General features: G+C 37.8%; 1 protein-coding gene across 3 annotated transcripts in view; it reads left to right on the top strand.

Moving 5' to 3' along the window:
- Positions 1-19,249, top strand: part of LOC139944840 (F-box only protein 11-like) — a 49,428-nt gene extending 30,179 nt beyond the window's left edge. For 2 of the 3 annotated variants that reach the window (XM_071941985.1, XM_071941968.1), the window contains exons 7-19: positions 246-352; positions 1,095-1,218; positions 2,470-2,576; positions 3,256-3,393; positions 4,420-4,637; positions 6,011-6,191; positions 6,590-6,712; positions 7,239-7,401; positions 9,075-9,218; positions 10,076-10,294; positions 11,556-11,664; positions 12,560-12,658; positions 13,772-19,249. In XM_071941985.1, coding sequence (XP_071798086.1) covers positions 246-352; positions 1,095-1,218; positions 2,470-2,576; positions 3,256-3,393; positions 4,420-4,637; positions 6,011-6,191; positions 6,590-6,712; positions 7,239-7,401; positions 9,075-9,218; positions 10,076-10,294; positions 11,556-11,664; positions 12,560-12,658; positions 13,772-13,901 — 1,862 coding nt within the window. In that variant the 3' untranslated portion in view covers positions 13,902-19,249. The remainder of the gene's footprint in view (positions 1-245; positions 353-1,094; positions 1,219-2,469; positions 2,577-3,255; positions 3,394-4,419; positions 4,638-6,010; positions 6,192-6,589; positions 6,713-7,238; positions 7,402-9,074; positions 9,219-10,075; positions 10,295-11,555; positions 11,665-12,559; positions 12,659-13,771) is intronic. The other variant, XM_071941977.1, reaches the window with a different exon arrangement.
- The last annotated feature ends 1,410 nt before the right edge of the window (positions 19,250-20,659 follow it).

Here is a 20,659-nt window from a genome sequence, read left to right as displayed (position 1 = left end):
ACGTGAAAAGAAGTTGTGAAAAGAATTTGATTTTTTTTTTTTTCCTGTCCATGTTTGCTTGGAATTGCCTATAAGATTAATAATAATATCAAAGTCTTATATAGCGCCTGTATCTACCAACAAGGTACTCAAAGCGCTGAGTGCAGAAAGAGAGGTTATTGAAAGTTATGAATTCTGAGACCCAATTATGTAGCACCTTATAAGGGTTTACATATTGATACTACATTTAATCTCTCCCTGAACAGCTCCTGGTCATATCCCAGACAGTGTCATCGTAGAAAATTTCAAGGAGTCTACGTTTGTTTTCTTTGAAGGATGTGAAGACGCATACTTAGGCCATATCAGCATTAGAGTAAGTTCTTTTCACTTTATACTACTTATATTGACAACAAAGAAACACAACTATCCCTGAGTTTAGAAACGTGCCAGTTAACTTAATCATCAAGTTTTGTCTTTCAACAAACTCTGTAAAACTTACTTTGGTATTTTCCCTTGAAAACTACATTTCTGTAAAAATTTGATTTGGAAGAAATGGTACACAAATGTACTTGTTTTATTGTTTGTGCATAGATTCAAAGTTGTGTTTCCAGAGTGCATTATGACATTGTTTTTCAGTTTATGGTATGCTTAGTCGGGCAGGGTCCAGAGCCATTGATATTGGAGCATGGTGTAGTGGGCTTACTGTATAAATACACAACATGCATGATTGGCTTATGGCTGCAAGCTGTGTACAGTATATCACAAGCTATACATGTATGTGCTAACCATACACGTATGAACTGGACTCAATTTATGCTTACCAGATAATTGTGTGCTTACTGCACCCCACAAAGTGCATCGTTCAAAGGGTCTCATGCACAGAATTCCACAGTAAACCCTAACATAAAATGGGGCCCTAAGAAGCAAAGTTTGAATATTCTGATCAAGAAATAGACTATAATTTCATATATATTTCAAAAGTTGGGACCTGTGAAAGTACATGATATAGAATTCTTCAAATCTTCAAGCAATGTAAGTGGAAACTAAACGTTCTCATGCTCTATTAAGCCTGAAGGTTGACACACAGTGATGGTATTTCTCTTTCTCTATTTCAGTTTAACCCTGACCATCAGTCCAACACCCCTCACCATAAGCATTCATGTGTGGAGGTCGGCTCTTGCTGCTCTCCCATCATCGACAGTTGCAACATCCGCAGTCGCTCACAAGGTAGAGCAAGGGGTACAAGCGTTTTTTTATGTTATCAGCTCCTCACGGCACAATTGTCATTCCACGTTGCACCCTTTATTTTTAAAGTGTACTATTTAAGCTTTCTTCCTGCACAATCTTGGAAATATGATGCAATTCAAGATCAAGTCTAGCACCTAGACTGGTCACGGCTCAGTCTGCTTACTGTTCTCAGTCAGTAGAAATTGTTCAAAATCTGATCTTGTTAACATTTTCCAGTGATTTGACCACCCATTTGAATCCATTCAAATGCATATAATTGGGTATAGTGACACAACTATCATATGATATGATTATGCAAGCTAGCACTGTTTATCTATCATTCAAAACCACAGTGGATGATATTGAATGGTTAGAATTGTAGAAGGAGGGAAAGTTAAAATTCTAATGCCCTATAAGACGTGCTACTTGTTTCACTTTTACCCATTGACTTTTAGAGAAAGCTGGCAAACATCAACCATTTGTCATTGTTTTCACTAAAATATGATCACCAAAATGTATGAATTTGAGACAGGTTAGATGTATGTTGTCCATGTATTGATTGAAAACTAGAGTTTGGAATTAGTTAACTTGACATAGTTTGCCTGTATTTGTTCTCCTGCCATGCACTCTATGTTTGCAGTTCAGCACACCAATACACCAATGCCATTTACTTGGACACATTCTACAGTTTCCATACACATTGATCTGGATGTACTTAATAATCCCAGAGAATGTATGTTTGTATTGACTCCATACATGTACATCTAAAAGCTGACTGAGAAGTGGCCACCCCAAAGAGACAGTATTTTCAAGTTGAATTACTTTGTGCAGACAGTTTTGATTGACCTAGAACAGGATTGGTAACAAATGTTTAGTTTTAATCTGCACGCTCCTCTCTCTGAATATGAAGTTCATACTGCAGGTAGTAGTACAAATCCTCAAGAAAGGATATTTCCGTCAGATATATTGTCAAAAGTCAAGAATATCGATCACTGTTGGTCATTTCTGATGGCACAAAATAACAGCTACAATGAACATGTGCAAAACCATAGACAAAACATTTGCTTATGTCAATTTTTTTTTAAACACACTAAATTCTAAATTTTCACAAGTTCGTTGTATGGTGTTTTTATTGAAGTTTTTGGAAGATTCATCAAAATCAACTTGTCCTAAAATCAGGGATGCGCTGTCTGTTTAAAAAAAAAAGGTTTTTTTTATAATTCCTTTTATGTCTGATGATTATTTCTTCTGTACTTTCCCCAGTGGGTGCAGCTGTGAGTGTCAGTGGCAAGAATGCAGCGCCCACCGTCAAGAACTGTGTAATTAGTGACTGTGAAAACGTAGGCTTGTTCATCAATGACCATGCACAGGTAACATTAAGCCTTTAAACTGTCTTCTCTTTCTTACTCTGCAGACAAAACATAGAAGAACTCTGTCTCTGTCCCATTTTATACATGAAAATATCAAACCATGTGTTTATTTGTTAGCACCACTTTATACTAGACAATTTACGAGCAACCAGTTCCTGGTAATCTGGAAGAAAAAAGCCGGTTAATATACAGGAATGATATACTTTTGTTTTAACTTTTTTTCTGAAGTCTGACTTTATATGTCTTCCTGTTGAAGAGTATCAGCTGTTTTTCTCTCCAGATATAAAGAAATAATTCTACTTCTCTGGTGCTGAGGATACTGTTCCCAGAAGCTCCTTGAAATCTATAACTCCAGGGCCCAATTTCATAGAGCTGCTTAAGCACAAAATTTTGCTTAAGCAAACAATTCATTGATTAGTAAAATCAGATTACCGGCCAAGACTCACCCAACTGTTATGCTAAGTAAACAACAGCTAAATACTAGTCATAAGCAATGTATATGACATGAAATTTTGGCTAGTAACATGTGTAAAATAAGCGAGCTATTTTGGTTTGCTTAAGCAGCTCTATGAAATTGGCCCAAGGGGTTACCAAAAGGCGGAAATACCTTAAATCACTGTTAATTAGAACATTGGGCAAATATTTAGCATGATTTCTTGTTCCTTTGTGTGTTGTGTAGGGTCACTACATGGACTGTGAGATCAGTGGTAATGCCCTAGCAGGGATATGGGTTAAGAACCATGCCAACCCCCTGATCAGGCGGTGTCATATTCACCATGGTAGAGATGTTGGGGTCTTCACGTTCGACAATGGAATGGTAATTCAAATCACATAGGCATTTATAATGGCACTCATTATAAGGAAAAAACTGCTGGCAGATCCACTCCTAAAAGATATATTTCTAAAATGTCTTTTTTCATACAATAGACTGATCCAGTAGGCTCCGCCCACGACGCACGTGTGAGCAAGAACACGTGGGGCTCTCCAATGCCTTTCTGCACAACTCTAACGCACGCGCCAAGCAGACGCGCACGCATGTCGGACCTTAGTGTCGGACCTTCGTTGCGTTGTGATTGGTCAATACGCAATGGGGCGGGGCTTAATGGATCGGTCTATTCTTCCAGAGGGAACATGATTGGGATTATTTGAGTGTATTGTAGTTTCAGCGGCTGAATCATCAGGATGTCTTAGCTGCAGATTGCCTAGCCTTTCTTCCTGCATGAAAACAAGATGAGTGCAAAGTGGCCAAGCCATGACGCCCTTTGCAAACTCATGAATATCTATCTTATATAAATTGTCTCTACAGTGTACCTATTTGGTAGGATATATTCTTGTGCGTAGTTCACTATCTGCGTAAAATTCACCAATAGGCATGCTCATAGATAACGTCTTAAATTAGCAAAGCATGACGGCAACTTCCAATAATTCTGAACGTTTGGGAAAGACTGACATATTTTCTAAACCTCTAAGATGTTGCAGATCTTAACCTTAACACTTCAGGAGAATGTATTAGCTTGGCAATCTCATACAATCGGGTAGTAATGTGAAAAGAGCAACTTTTTTTCACGCTGCCATTCCATTTCTTTCTTTCATTCGGCCAGCAGCGTATAAGTGAATAATGAATAGCTTTGCCCAGTAGTTTTTAATCTGCTGTATGCCTTTGGATCTGATAAGTCCACCTTGCCCAAGACATGTGAAGGAAAATGGCTTTATGATAGAGTACTCTCTCTCCAATCTGATTTTGTAATCAAACTAAGTGCAGCAAGCTACATCTTATACATCTCAAGGGGTGTCCACACAACACTTACAAAATGTTATTAACTTTGGTTGTTTTCCTTTGCAGGGTCACTTTGATAGATGTGACATCCACCATAATAGGATAGCGGGGTTTGAAGTCAAAGCAGGGGCCAACCCAACAGTAGTCCACTGTGAAATTCATCATGGCCAGACAGGGGGTATCTATGTTCATGAGAATGGCAGGGGAGAATTCCTGGAGAATAAGATCCACTCTAATACCTTTGCCGGAGTGTGGGTTACATCAAATAGTGATCCAACAATCAGGTAAGTGTTGTCACAGGGCTGCAGGGCCTTAGGTTTGATCAAACATGGGGGTGTTTTACGACCTCCTCACAATAGTATTAACCGTTCTTCTCTCAGGAACAGTTGCTAGTAACCAACTGTTAGAACAACTGCATAAACCATGTACTGTGTACATTCATTTACCACATGACATCATATTGCAGACTGACATAGTTCAGACATGCCAACTAGTACGTTTTTCCCGTATTTTGTATAAAAAAAATACGGGTGTACGGGTTTTGCAACAAAAAATATGGTTTTGAGCATTGCCACCGCAAAAATACAATTTTCGCCCGGTTGGCCGTTGTGCCCTTTTTGTTAACTCAAGTTCAATATTTTTTTACTGACACAAATAAGTTTTCGGCTGACTACTCACGGCCGACAATGATTATCCAGTGAACTCCATTCCTGTGGTATTCCTTCAACGTTCACCACACATCGAGCTAGCGCAAACCTGCATTACATAATCTACACGCCAGTTTATCTGACGTCCCGGTTTCACAGGGAACCAGTCTAACACAATTCATTGAACAACAGATGGCGCTGTTGTCAGAAATGCCCTTATATGCCCTTATATGCATATCGGTCGTTTAGTGAACGGACGTAAAACATGGTGAATGAATCGAGTTTGCAAAAGAATTTGCCAAAATAAAGACGCAAAAGAGCGCCTGAAGCGAGATGTTTATAAGATGAACTTAAGAACTATGCCCCCAAATACAAGAAACAAAACGTTTTGGGAAGATTTGTTGTCTTCTTCATTGAAATTAAATTAATTTAGTTTTTTACTTGTCTTCTAACACTATTGACAAAATGATATTTAACAAGGGTTTCTATATGAATAAGATATGATTAATCAATATCTATAAGATATGATTTATCAATATCTGTTTCATACAAAACCTGTTTCATTGGGTTAACCACCCGTGGGATATTTGCCAAATTTTTTTATTTTATTTTTTCTCTTTATTTTTTCTCTTTATTTTTTACTGGTTTAATTAGGCTGTTCGATAACTTAATGGCCTTTGCACCTTCTCTATTTCGCCTGTCTCGGGGCTTAAAACTACGTTTACGCATGTTTTAGCAAAAATACAGGGTTTTGATGCAAAATACAGGTTTTGGGGTTTCAGAATACAGTTTTGTGATCCCAGAGGTTGGCAAGTCTGAATAGTTTATCTATAATTTAAAAATTATGTGGGTGATATTATGGTCGGACAGTGGGAGAGCTCAAGTTTGGAATCCCCGCTTTCAATCCTTTGTTCCAGGTACTCTATTCTTGCATCCTTTATGTCATATTTGAATACTATATCCAATATACCGAGTCCAACCCTTAATGACTTCTGTGTGTTTCTTTGCAGGGGTAATGAGATCTTCAATGGGCATCAGGGTGGTGTGTACATATTTGGGGAGGGGCGAGGCTTGATAGAGAACAACGATATCCACAGCAATGCTCTAGCTGGAATACAAATCCGAACCAACAGTAACCCTATCATTAGAGGCAACCGAATCCATGATGGCCAACATGGTGGTATATATGTGGTAAGGAAACTCTCTTCAACTAGTGTGTGCCAAATAACCTTTGCATGAACATTGTTTCATTACGTATTGTAATGATAGGTATTTATAAAGAACTGTAGAATACTAAGAATATGAAGAAGGTTAAAAGACCTTTTATGAAAATGATGATGGGACTAGACCTACACTATAAAGGTAATAATAATAAAGACTTGTAATGCACACATATCCACCCTGCTGGGTGTTCAATGCGCAGAGAGGTACCCATTAATGAGATCTATCTTCAAAGGAGTTTTAAAAGTGTAGAAGAAATTTCCTGTTTTAAATCTTGGGCCCATCCTTCCTGCATTAACAGCGATACTGTTGGCCAGTGCAAAAACATTGTTATCTCTCTTAATTGGATTGACTGTTTCTATCTACAGCATGAAAAGGGTAAAGGTTTGATCATAGAGAATGAGGTGTACAGTAACACACTGGCTGGAGTTTGGGTGACAACGGGTAGCTGTCCTGAGCTTAGAAGGAATAGAATACACAGTGGTAAACAGGTAAGCATAACTCTTGTTGATCAGTGTGTTAGTCAGTATTTGTTTCATAATACCCCATACATCAATTGTGCCTAGTCGTCTAGTTACCACAGAGTTTGCCCTGAACTTTTTCAGTGACTATCCAGCAGGAACAATAAGCTTGCTCCTTCACTAGTGCATAGTTCATATTTAATGGGTAGGCTTTCCAACATTGAACTAAACTGTAGCTATCAGGACCACTTGGAGAGAACTGTGACTGGTTCTCATGAGTTTTAACTGGCATTTGGCAAACTGCCACTGTTTAGGGGAACGCTGTATGAAGCTGCAGTTAGTACAGTTTTAGTACATTGGTCGCTATTGTAATGGTACACTGGTTGCTATGGTATGGTATTTTGGTTCCTATGGATATGGTTCATGATTGATGTTGGTATAGCTTGTCTAGTTCGTGCAGCTTTTTTGTAAAAATTAGTCATATCATGTGATGGACACTACTTTTGAAAGAATACGGATTGATACAGTGACCTACCTTGTCTTGTATTCCTTACAGGTTGGAGTATATTTCTACGATAACGGCCATGGTACCCTAGAAGACAATGATATCTTTAATCATATGTACTCTGGGGTACAAATCCGGACAGGTAGTGATCCCATCATCAGACGCAACAAGATATGGGGTGGTCAGAATGGAGGTATCCTGGTCTATAATGGAGGTACGCCCAATCCAACATCTAGTTGGCTTTATTCACATTCTTATTTGGGATGGTTTTGATCTTCTTATTATGGCACAGGACACCGTTGGTAATTGTCAAATACCAGTATTCACAGTCGGTGTATCCCAACATATGCATAAAATAACAAACCTGTGAAAGTTTGGACTCAATTGGTCGTCGAAGTTGCAAGAGATTAGTGAAACACCCTTGTTGCACAAATTTGTGTGCTTTCAGATACATGATAAAAGGCTTCAGGCCTGAAGTCTTTTGTTATTTGAGTGAGAAATTCCCTCTTTCTCAAAAACTATGTTACTTTAGAGGGAACCGTTTCTCACAATATGTTCTGCTATCAACAGCTCTCCATTGGTTAATACCAAGTAAGTATTAAGGCCCTTAAAGGCAGTGGACACTATTGGTAATAATTGTCAAAGACTAGCCTTCACAGTTGGTGTATCTCAACATATGCATAAAATAACAAACCTGTGAAAATTTGAGCTCAATCGGTCATTGAAGTTGCGAGATAATAATGAAAGAAAAAAACATCCCGGTCACACAAAGTTGTGTGCGTTTAGATGGTTGATTTCGAGACCTCTAGTTCTAAATCTGAGGTCTCAAAATCAAATTCGTGGAAAATTACTTCATTCTCGAAAACTATGGCACTTCAGAGGGAGTCGTTTCTCACAATGTTTTATACCATCAACATCTCCCATTACTCGTTACCAAGAAAGGTTTTATGCAAATAATTATTTTGAGTAACTACCAATAGTGTCCACTGCCTTTAATGAAATCAACAAACTATCAGAAGAAACTTGCACTGTAACTTGTAGGCCTGAAAATACCTTTATAGAGAAGTCAATGAAGAAATAATCAGTTTTAGATGTGGGAAGAAACCCAAAATAGGGAAATTTTATGCAATCGGGTAAGGACTGAAAATCCAATCCACATACAAGGCTCCAGTCTGAGGTGGAATTTGAACCAGGGTCCACAGAGGTGAAAGGCAGAGCAAGATAACACTAAGCAAATCTGAGTTGAACTCAATTAAATATGAGCTGAAACATTAGGCTTTACCCTAGACAACCAAGACAAAGTCATCGTGGCAAACTTTCAATTAACTGCATTTTTGTATTAATTGCTGGGGGAAAAAGTTGTTTTATGAAGGGAAAACCAATAAAGCCTGGTTCATAATTGATGTGAAAGTAACTATGAAGTGAATTAGATTACGCAAACATTAATGTTCACAACTGTGTTGCAGTGAACTTCGCTTTGTGGTGATGTATGTTCTGGGCTTAAATGGAACAACATTTGATAGCCTTAATAATATTAAAAACTCAACTTTTTTAATTTCATTTTAATCTGGGTTTTTTTTTTTTTATGTCTTAAGTATGATGAACACAGATATGACTTAGTGCAATCTATTTCCTATTTCTCTTGTTACTGTTTTTTGTGTGTCCAACTTCATCGCTACAGGCTTGTTGTTGGGTCCTCATTGTCAATTGAACAAATTGAGCATCCGAGTTGCTCACTTTCCTTCCAATTACATAATGTGATAAACTAGGTTGTGTTAATTTAATACAGGGAGTCCCCCCTCCCCACCCCAATTGGGGCTACAGCAGTATGTCCTATTGCATTTTACCCATATATCTAATTACTCTTGTTTTGTTGTGAATGTTTAGGGCTTGGTGTGCTTGAGTACAATGAGATCTTTGATAACGCAATGGCCGGGGTCTGGATTAAGACTGATAGTAATCCACACCTACGCTATAATAAGATACATGATGGTAGAGATGGTGGAATCTGCATCTTCAATGGCGGTAGAGGTAGGTTCAACAGTCCCATATCGACTGCAGTGATAACTCTTGATTGTTGTTGATGTTACTGGGTACTGATATGGTTGTGACAACACATATGACTCGGGTACATTTGCCATTGAGTTTTCTGAGTATTTTGCATGCGTCTTTAAACAAGGACACACCCATAAAAGGCTATTTTATGTTACATGCCTGCAGTCAAAGTGTGCACTCAAACTATTTCAAGTCTGTTGAGTTTCTCAGTATACAGATTCTAAAACGCATAGAAAAGAATAAAATCACTGGTATGCAGTATTTAGTTTCGCACACAAACATGGATGCGCCTTATTAAGAAGCTTCAACACACTAGGCAAGTTAGTGCTCTAGTCAATACATGGAGTTACATGTATATACTAAACAATATTGCCTCTTAACGATAGTCAAGTGGTTAAATGCTACAGGACTATTACAATGTCTCAAAATGGTTCCCATAGATGCATGTACACCACTGCCTGCACAGATTGTTCACATGGATTCAAGTCTCAAAAGGGCATCATTCAATATAGATCGGTACAAGTTGTAGCACGCATGTAAAACGGCAAGCTTCAATATAAACATTGAAAGCAAACACTGCTTAGCCATACCTTTATGTAAGGTAGTCTGAAACTAGTTTGAGTAATTGGAATTTTCCATTAGAACATTGCATTTGTTTGATTCATTAAACCCTTCATAATCACTGCATCTCATCAATGCATATCATTGTATTCCAACACCATAGGTTTCATGTGTAAATATGAGATAGTTTTAATATAATATTTACCCACTAGCACCAATTAGTTAATCAATAACAAGTGTTTATGTTTGTCACCCATTCTTGAACCAACCAGGACTGCTTGAAGAGAATGAGATCTTCCGCAATACTCAAGCTGGAGTTCTAATCAGTTCTCAGAGTCATCCTAAACTCAAGAGGAATAAGATCTATGATGGTTTAGCTGCAGGGATTGAGATCACTAACAATGCAACAGCTTACCTAGAAGGAAATCATGTCTTCAATAATAAGTTTGCTGGAATCTGCCTGGCTACAGGTGTCAACCCAGAAATGAAAGGTAAGAAGCAATCCCTCTCAACCCTGCACTCAAGTCACCATGTGGTTAACTGTCTGCCTAACGTTTGCCTGTAATCTGGCTTTTCCATTTCATTCTTGTCAAAAAAAAAAGTGAAAATTTTATTTTGTTATTACAGAGATACCAACATACACGATTTGGGCGTAGCAAATACGATTTCGAGCCGTGACTACGACGCTACGATAATACTCAATAAAACACGCTAAACAAGCCGCCCAATATAATTTTATTAAATCGTACGATACATGCAAACAACGAAGTGGAAAAAAAAATTAAGAAAAATATCCAAATAATTGTAACAGAAAAGAAAAAACACTTTTAATTTTAGAACGCAGTGTTGAATAATAGCGGCGAATTCACTGAACAATATACGTGTCTCGACGAAATGATTGTTGCGTGCCCTCTGATCCCCCGCTGGCTGGCCGGATGAGTATTTTTACGCTAGTGCATTGCTGCAAGATCGTACCCATTGATCTCTATTACACCATGGGGAATAGTGCACACGTGCGTGGGGAATGAGGTTGTGTGTGAGCTAACGTGTCACAGTAACCTCATTCCTCATGTATCCACTATTATTGTGCCCACGCTGTCTGTACATGTACTTTATCGAAGCTTGGCACAAAAAGTAAGAAATAATGGCGACAAAAAAGGAGACCTGAACAAAAATACCTTCAACTGAGTAGCCTGTGAGATCTAAGCTAGACAGTTTCCATGTTTTCTTACTAGTAATTGTAGCGCCGATGTCCAGAAAATGCCCAAAATACGGACATGTATTTTTTGCCCAAAATCCGGACACGGTTTTTTTTTTTTTTTTTTTTTTTTTTTCCCTCTCTCCCAATAGCTTGTTGTTGCATTTCTGACCATTAAAACAAAACCATTTAAGTAAGGCCACCCTTTGTTATGTTTTTTTTTTAAAAGTCAGAAGATGAGGGATTTTTTTTTTTTTTCCAGATTTTTTTTTCACTGGCCATTATAAACATTTGTAGCTGTTCTGGTGGTGCATACAGAGGTAATTGTTATTTCACGACAATGCCTGAAAATGAGCTAATTAGCATTGTAGAGAGTAATAGAAAGATCGGTTTAGGGAGCCCAGCCCAAGCCACGCTCGCCCTTAACTTTTGGGAGATGCTACTCTTTTTTAAAATTCAATGTTGGCATCTCTGTTATTATAATATTTGTATAATGTTCATAATTAATTACTGATATTGTTAATTAATGACTGATATTGTTATTTATTCTGCAGATAACAAAGTATACGGTAATAAGAATGCCATTGAGAAAGCAGTCAAGTCTGGCCGCTGCCTCTACAAGATTTCCAGTTATACAAGCTATCCTATGCATGACTTCTACAGGTTAGTCTGGTCCATATCTTATTCAGATTTCATCTTGAAGCATGCGTAAATCCACCAATTTTGATTGCTCATCAGTGGTGAAATATTCCAGCATATACCACAGCTGCAAACCCATACATGTGTTGTACCTCACTATGGTTATTACTGAAAGATTAACTAGTTGTCACACTCTCACTTATGGAACACAGAAAAATATATAGCATCTGCATCCCATATCCCACAATGCTGAAGGCTTAAGGCTGAATTGGATATGGTATGCAGAATCGCTTTATACTTCCGTATTCCGTGAGTTCCTGTGTGATAAACTTATAAAGACAGGGGATATCTTTGTCTTTAAAAAAGTACATTCATTACAGAGAATGGCTACATCCTTACGGACTGTAACTCCTTTTCAGTCCTAAGAGTAGTAGACAAAGTGCCCCTGGTGGAAGTCATGGGCTCAAATCAGTTTAGAGAGAAGCTCAAAAATAACTCCCCCCCCCCCAACCTCCACCCTAAGTTTGTCAGGATTTTGGTCAGAAATACAAAATGAGTTTCTAAAGGTGGCTCAAGAACCAATCATCCTTTAAAAAAATTAATATCATAAAACATAGCTTATTATTTCAACTGATTGCTGGGGGCAATGTTTTTGGAGCATTTGTGTGCTTTCAAAACAGTTTTAACTTGATAGTATAATAGGAGACTTTCTGGGACGATAGGTGGCAGCAGACTTACCGGGTAAGTTCTCATAATTATGCGCATGTTCAGAACTACGTAAACAATGGAAATTTACCCGGTATGTCTGCTGCGACCTAGCGTTGGAAAGTCTCCCATTGGTTATTTTTAATACCTTGGGGCACTTCATGGTAATAAAAAAACAAGTTTTCATAACTTGACTTCTTATTTTTGTATTTAGGTGCAAAACATGCAACACAACAGACCGTAATGCCATCTGTGTCAATTGCATCAAACGATGTCATGCAGGACATGATTGGGAATTCGTCACACACGACAGGTAAGATTCACTACTGCATCAAAACTGCTTGGACAATATGTGTAGGCATAAACGTACTCAACCTCGTTCCCAGGGGTGATCGCTCTTGACGCGGTATTTGTTCCAAGCTTGCCTTGCTCGATGGTAACCCCTAGCACATCTAGCACATTTTAATGAGCACCTGTAATCAATTCTTTCTTTGCGCGCACGCATGTCTTTCGTCATAAACAATGTTTTTGGGTTTTTTAAACGTGTTCGCGCCATAATAATGCGGGCGTGATCAACATGCAAATATCTACGCACATGCGCACTTTACATCTAATGCATAACCAGTTTCCTGAGCCAATCAGCGTTGTTTCTCAATACATCCCTCCCAGGGGTTATTGATGAGAGGAATCGGCGCTGCCCATGGTAGCGAGGCTGGAACTTACTGTTCTTTCATAGGCCAAGAGTCTGCTGCCCTCAAGTGTCCTTGCTAAAATGACTCCACTACAGCTGGAACTAATGAGTTGACCAACCACTTCAAACCAATCAACTGCATGAGTTGTGTCTAGTGGCATAACTGTGTGGCTGATAGTAACACAATGCAGGCTGGCAGAGTGCATCTATCAGTCAAACCACAGAGGATGATATTAAATGGTCAGACAGTAGGAGGGTTAATCTAGTAAATACCAGAAAGGATGTGACATGCAATGGAACCTGTTGAAGGCACTGGACCCTATTGGGAATTATTCAAAATAATTGTTCAGGTAAAAACTTACTTGTTAACAAGCAATGGAAAGCTGTTGATAGTATAAAAGATTGTGAGAAATGGCTCCCTCTGAAGAAAGAAGTAATTTTCCACGAATTTGATTTCCAGACCTCGGAATCAAATTTTGAGGTTCCGAAATCAAGCATCTGAAAGCACACAACTTCATGTGACAAGGGTGTTTTTTCTTCCATTATTATCTCGCTACTTCGATGACCAATTGAGTTCAATTTTCACAGATTTTTGTGTGTAGGTTCCAAGTCTTTGACAATTACCAAAGGTGTCCAGTGCCTTTAAACCTGTTTCAGGATTTATACTGTTTTGACTGGGCGAACAAACATGGAATTTAATTATTCTTATTAATTTTTTTTGTTTGCGTTCGGCAGGTTTTTCTGTGACTGTGGTGCTGGTACCCTGTCTCTCCAATGCCAACTCGCAGGTGAACCTACCAAGGACACTGACACATTGTATGATTCAGCAGCGCCCATCGAGTCACACACCCTCATGGTCAATTAGCGACCCCCTCCACCTTCTAAAAGAAATCCCCTCCTCCGAAATATCTTCCACCCTCTCCGCTTACTGACCTGAATGCATCTGGAATGCACATCTGCACGCATAAAGAGGAAATCTAACCACCTCCAAAGAAGCACCACAAACCCATACTGCCAACCACCCTCCATCGGACACAAGTCTTGCTGAGAAAGAGTCAACCTTTCCCCTTGTTTTACCTGCGTTAATCACCACCGTCCATGTTGACATGACAGTAAGGAGCGTGTAGTTGGATGAAAAGCTTGCATCTTGACCTTGATGGATGTATGAAACTAGCAGACTTCTCATCACCAAGGGTTGCTTCTTCTTGAGCTTCTGTGGGCAGCACCAGTTAGCCATGGAGACTAGCATGCAGTAATTGCTTGCCTTATTGACTAAGCACATTGCTCACACCATGCATTACAAGAAAGTGCAGCACTACCCCAAGCTACACATGTACATCACCAATGGCATATCACTCTTCCACGCTCTGCATTCAGACCAATGAAAACGCACTCATTTCTTTCACGTCTCCCCCTCCCCTCACAAATGGATGACTTTTTGCTGCCAGAAGCTTCATTAACAAGCTAACCTTTACATTGGTATGAGCTCCCATCTTGTTTACCATTAAGTTCACTGAACTATGCACAAAGCAATAATGAGGATAGGGTTTCCTGATAGAACACACAGGGGCTGATGCTTGGATCTGATTGGTTAGAAGCAGACCACTTGGATTGTCCAACCATCATCTCTTCTGCACTTCATAACACTGCACCAAGCTTTAAATAGCAAAGACGTTAACTAACCTCCTTATCCTTGGTTTGTCATGTCCAGAGTGGATATTTGAAGAGCTGAACTCAGTGTGGACTCGGTGGTTGCGTTGATGTGACACTAACAATATCATCTGATCACCTGAACCCACACATACATTCCTGGGACAAGCAAAACGTTAAATTACACACACACAGAAAGTTGTGGTGGCCATGAGTTTTGTATAAAAAATGCTGTGCAGAGTACAGAGTTATTGATTGTGGATTTTGATTGGCCAGTGAAAGGTTGACAGTGGACTGACATGACAGATTTTGGAGTAATACCTTCAGAGTCTACTGATGTGATCTGGCTGTACAAGATTGCTTGTATTGGCCGGTTATTGGTATTAAGTGGAGACAGAAACTACTATGAGGTGATGTGAGAATAGTTTGAGATGCACATTGGATTGCTTTGAGGAAGGAAAGGAAAGACTGACCACATACCACGCATAGAGGTCAAGCGTGGATAATGGGTTGTATAAAACAAAAGATCTAGTCAAAGAACATTTGTATTTACAAAACATTTCAGATGTAATTATTCAAATAAAATTTAAGGAAAGACATTTTGAAAAGTCACTACTATTCCTCTCTCGTCAACGGGAGACCTTTAAGAAGAAAAAAGAGTCAAAATAATTAAGATTTATTTGTATCTCTGATTTTCAAGATGCTGGATTGCTTTTTTTTGTCAAAAGGGCAACTTTTGAGAGACTTTTGGTTAACTGCATCGGGAAGATTTTTTTGTTTTTGCAATTATTTATTGAACCTAATTTATCTGCAAAATAAAGTGAAAGGAAAACGGTACAGAGCAATCCTCTTATTTTTCTTCACATGAAATATATATTTAAAAAACAAACAACTATTTTCGATGAATTCCTGTAACTTATTGGCAACCAGCGTTTGTTTGAGTACTATAAAAGAGACCTCAAATTATGGACTGTTTGGTCAAACAAAATAGTGATTTCTTATCGGGAATAATAAGTAAAATTTAAAACTTATTTTAAGATTTTGTGGATAATTGGAGGATGTCTGAGCAAAGCATTACTGTTTCCTTCACCCAATGTGCTTCCCAAAGAGAGTTACAAATCAGTTTTTTTAAGTGAAGTTTTTATCGTGGTCTTATCAACTCATTTCACACACGTAGCTGCAAAGTGAATTAGATTTAATAGGTTTGTTTTCTTATTGAAATTCTGCATTTCAATTGCCATACTTTTGCCTTCTGTTATTAATTCTCAACCCCACCAATGTTAAACTGTCTGCAGATTTGTGTATACATGTTGAGCTCAATCATTCATCCTTATAGTTGAATTTGGCACAAGATAAAGTTTAATTGTTAAACTACACTGCGAAAGCCTCTTGACAGCCAAAATGATTTTTTTAATTCCATTGGTAATTTTTTCAGTCTGTTGCTTTTTGTAGCTTGAACAGGGTAAAAATCCTTATCACCGCTTCTACACTATATAATAAGCCAGGACTAATGTGTAAACAAACAAAATGACCAATGAAAAGATTACAGCTATCTCTTGTCACATGTGTAAATTGAGTATCTATTGGCTATGTATGTGACTGAGATTTGAAACTATGCATGGTGAGAGTACAACCAAGTGAGGTTTGCTTTGACAACATGTGTATAAATCTCTTTTGATTTTAAGTAGTGGTTCTGAAAAGAACCGGTGGTCTTCTCCTGAAGAGGATCAGGGGATACTGATCGAAACATCTAGTTGTCAAAATACCGGTTCTTCTCAGAACCCATCTCTGCTCAACAGCAACTTCCCTAATCAATGTGTGAAATGTGCTCTATTTTATTTGGCTGTTGAAGTTGCTGTGGTATAGCCATGTTTAGGAAGTTGTCTTCTCTTCCGTCTTGTTTTAATACACAAACAAATAGTCATGGGGGAAGAACAGTGTCTATGAAGAAGCTGCAACTTTATAAAGAGAAACATTAACAAAATAAGTTGTCCCAGCATTGGGTTTTGGTTTTGATACTGTAATGTATTCAAACCCCTGGCAATCTTCTTGATCCATTTAGAGACCCCATTTATCTGTAGAATGTCTGGGGAAAATAATAAGCAACATAACTTTTGCTTTGTTTCTGAGGTGCATATACTGTGTTAACATGTGAAACATTGAAAACAATCTCAATTCAGGACTTGTGTACTTGATGTACATGCAGGTCTGACTTACGCATTTGATATAAGCCCCTTGCAGCCACTATGGTGTCTCTAAAGGGTTCAATTGAATTGTACAGGAAATGGCAGTGAAACCAGTGTTTGATATGCCTGCAATACATTTGTAGGGTTGCTTAAAGATTGATTCATTTAACTCTCCTACTCACTTACTATTCAATATCACCCACTATGGTTTGGAATAATAGATGAACTATGTCAGCCTACAATGGTATCATGTGGTGAATGCATCGACACTGCACACTGTTGTGCCACTAAACACAACTCCTTTACATGTAGTTAAAGGAACACGTTGCCTTGGATCGGTCGAGTTGGTCTTTGAAAAGCGTTTGTAACCGTTTGTTATAAAATGCATATGGTTAGAAAGATGATTTAAAAGTAGAATACATTGATCCACACAAAATTGCCTCGAAATTGCGGGGTTTTCCTTTTACTTTGCGAACTTACACGGTCTGCCATTTATTGGAGTAAAAAATTTGAGTCAAAAATTTGACTCCCATAAATGGCCGACCGTGTTTGTCGACGAGGTAAAAGGGAAACCACGCAATTCTGAGTGGTACTTGTGTGGATCGTTATATTTTACTTTTAAAATATCTTCCTAATCATATGCATTTTATAACAAACGGTTACCAACTCGACCGATCTAAGGCAATGTGTTCCTTTAAATGGTTTCAAGTGGTTTGTTGCAACTTGCTGGTAAATGTTACCAAAGTAGGAGGGTTAACATTTTGGATTTTCTACAGGAAAAAATTAGAGCTCCTTTACACATGTATAACCACACAGCTCTTGAGATATATGTATGTTCTTTGGTGTCTTTTTGTTAAATATTTTCCAAATGAGTTTGTGACATTAGGAGAGGTATTGAGTTCAAATAATTTGCAACCTTACCATTTCCTCTTAAACAATGATACAAGTTGCTAAACCTTCAAACTTTGTTTTTGTAAATATTCCTTGATACTTGGGCGATTTTTCCAACATTTTAGAACCCTAATCCATTCTTGTGAAACAAAGACTGGAAACAGCAGTCGGAAACTTTCAAAATGGACAACATTCAAACTTGTAGTCAATGAACAAATGTTGCCATAACTACATATGAATACAAAGCTCATTAATATAAGGTTACCAGCTTAAAAAGCTGTGTGGTATGTAATCTGTAACTGGTACATTTTTTATGTTTATTTTTTTAATGTTATTTACAAACAGAGAGAAAATGTGATGAGGTACACCAAAAGGGTATTTTGTAAGTTAAGACAACCCAAGCAAAGCTTTATCCAGAAGACGATCAGAGCATACTGATTGAAGCATTAAGTTGAAACCAACGGTTCTTTTCAGAACCACCCCAACTCATTAAGAGATAGTCAAAACATGGTGTTACCGCAAACCTTTCCATATCGTATTTCCACCATGCAAAGTTTAAAATCCTACCAAACATTAAACTTGATATCAATGTGATGTAATGTCTTGAACATTGTATATGTTAAGCAATACTTCATTATTGGATCTTAATTTGGTGTTATTTGAAAGCTCTTATTCTCATCTAGTTGATTATGCATGGCAGACAGTTGCAATCATTATAACATCACATAGCTATTTAGTTGAATACCTTACATTACTAAGCCAAACAATTTTTGTGTCCAACAAATTTAAGTGTGTAGCATTTTACATATATGTAACCACATTTTTATTAAGATTTCAATAATCACAAGGAGGGTACATTTTTTTCAAAAATGTGGATTTATTTAATACTTGTGTGCCAAACTTGAAATGTTGACCAATCTAGGCGTAGTTCTGTGTTTATGGTATGCAGAATTACACGCTTTACAAGTTCACAAGTCTGGTAAACAGCACCAGGAAATTGGGTCATGGTTTTTGTTTTTCTTTCCCAACCCAAATCTTAGGCTTTTCACTTGGTCACCTTGGCTTGTACCAAAGCCGTGTAATAAAAACACTTGAGATTTGACAAAATGTAACACACTGGTGCTGTCGGATTACTAATATTTACTCTTTGCCAATTTGTTTTAGTATTGATTTTATTTATTAGTACAGTCAATTTGAACATATAATGTACGTTTACTGTAGATTTATTCTGGAATTTTTGTACTTAATCTGTAAGTTTTTTGTTGGTTTTTTGATGATTTTTTTTTAAGGAAGAATATTGATAGCTTTCTTATAACACTCAATTAAATGTATGCTTTGATATATTCGGCTGTTCATGTGCTTATCACAGACAAATTCTTTGCATTCAAGATTCCGAAATGAATTCTCTTGCACTTGTTTTCATAAATGTAACAAAAGAGGAAAGAGAGATGGTGAGAAATAAAATTGTACAAAAAAATTCCACGTACATTTATTTGCTGTGGCGTTTTTATCTGTATATTGACTTTTCTTTAGTTGAAACTATAGAAATAGAACCCATAAAATGCCGAGTTTAACCACATACTGTTTCCTGCTATGGACACAATGTACAGTATCAATTCAATGAGACACAATGAGTGTGTTTGACAAAATGATATGAAATGATATGTTGTGTGATATTTTGTGTGATATTTGGCAACATACAGTGAGCTTTTTCTACAGTATCTTTTTGGGCTTGATCATATTTTTCCGTGTTATGAAAAAGTTTCTTACAACAGAGAACAGACCTACCAAGTCTCACGCATTAGCGCTTAAGCTAAACAGACATGGATTTGTCACCCTGCAAACATAGAGATCCAGACTAAAGCAAGGAGAAAGACCGTTGTCCCGCAACGCGAGGAGGCAAAGGGGAATCATATTGGAAGGTGAAGTTTCTGAGATAGTGAAGTTAGTTGACCTTGTTGTATTGAATTGGTAGGTGCTTAACAACAAATTTTTAGATGTTGTAACGCTGAAGAGAAAGGCCGACACCTGGGCAAAACATTTCGCGGAGAATCAACTGTGTTGGAAAAGTCCTCAGAACTACCAAAGTGTGAAGTGGCTCATCACAAATGGTATGACATTCAGAGATTTCGCAAGCTTTCACACGACGCAAACATGCAATGAGAGTACAAAATGTAGTTGGTTACCCCTAAACTAAAAATATAAAATAAATAAATAAACGAAGTAAATAAACGAAATAAATAAAGTAAATGAAGTAAATACTACAGAGCAACTCGTTCGCACCTTTATAACCTCCCGACTTGACATGGGAAACTCTCTCCTCTATGGACTGCCTAATAATCAAATTTACCGCTTGTCTCGCCTTCAAAGTATTGCCGCCAGAATTGTAACCCGGTCCAACACTAGAGTACACATCACACCTATCCTACAAGATCTACATTGGCTACCCATTAAAGACAGAGTCATCTTCAAGATCCTTGTGTATGTCTATCGCTCATCAAAAGGCACTTTACCACCATATCTCTCAGAAGAACTCCAACCCCATATTTCTAACCGCCACCAGTCTATGCGATCTAATAACAAACATCTTTCAAGGAAACCCCTGGCCAAAACATCATGGGGTGAAAGATCATTTACCTCGCTGCTCCTTCATTATGGAACGACTTGCCGAATCATGTTAAACTTTCTCCATCAATAGCTTTGTTCAAAACTTCCCTCAAGACTCATCTAATGAGGACTTCATAACTTTTTCCCGTTTATTGTGTCACTGCGCCATGAGCATCTTTAGATGGATACTGGCGCATTATAAATGCCCATTATTATTATTACTATTAAATAAATAAATAAACAAATATACAATGATGAAATAAAATAACAAAATCAAGAAGAATTTATT

Source organism: Asterias amurensis, chromosome 1 (assembly GCF_032118995.1).
Source record: "Asterias amurensis chromosome 1, ASM3211899v1".
Lineage (NCBI taxonomy): Eukaryota > Metazoa > Echinodermata > Asteroidea > Forcipulatida > Asteriidae > Asterias > Asterias amurensis.
The sequence above is the reverse complement of the archived record's forward strand: the minus strand, read 5'-3'. Positions and strand labels throughout refer to the sequence as shown.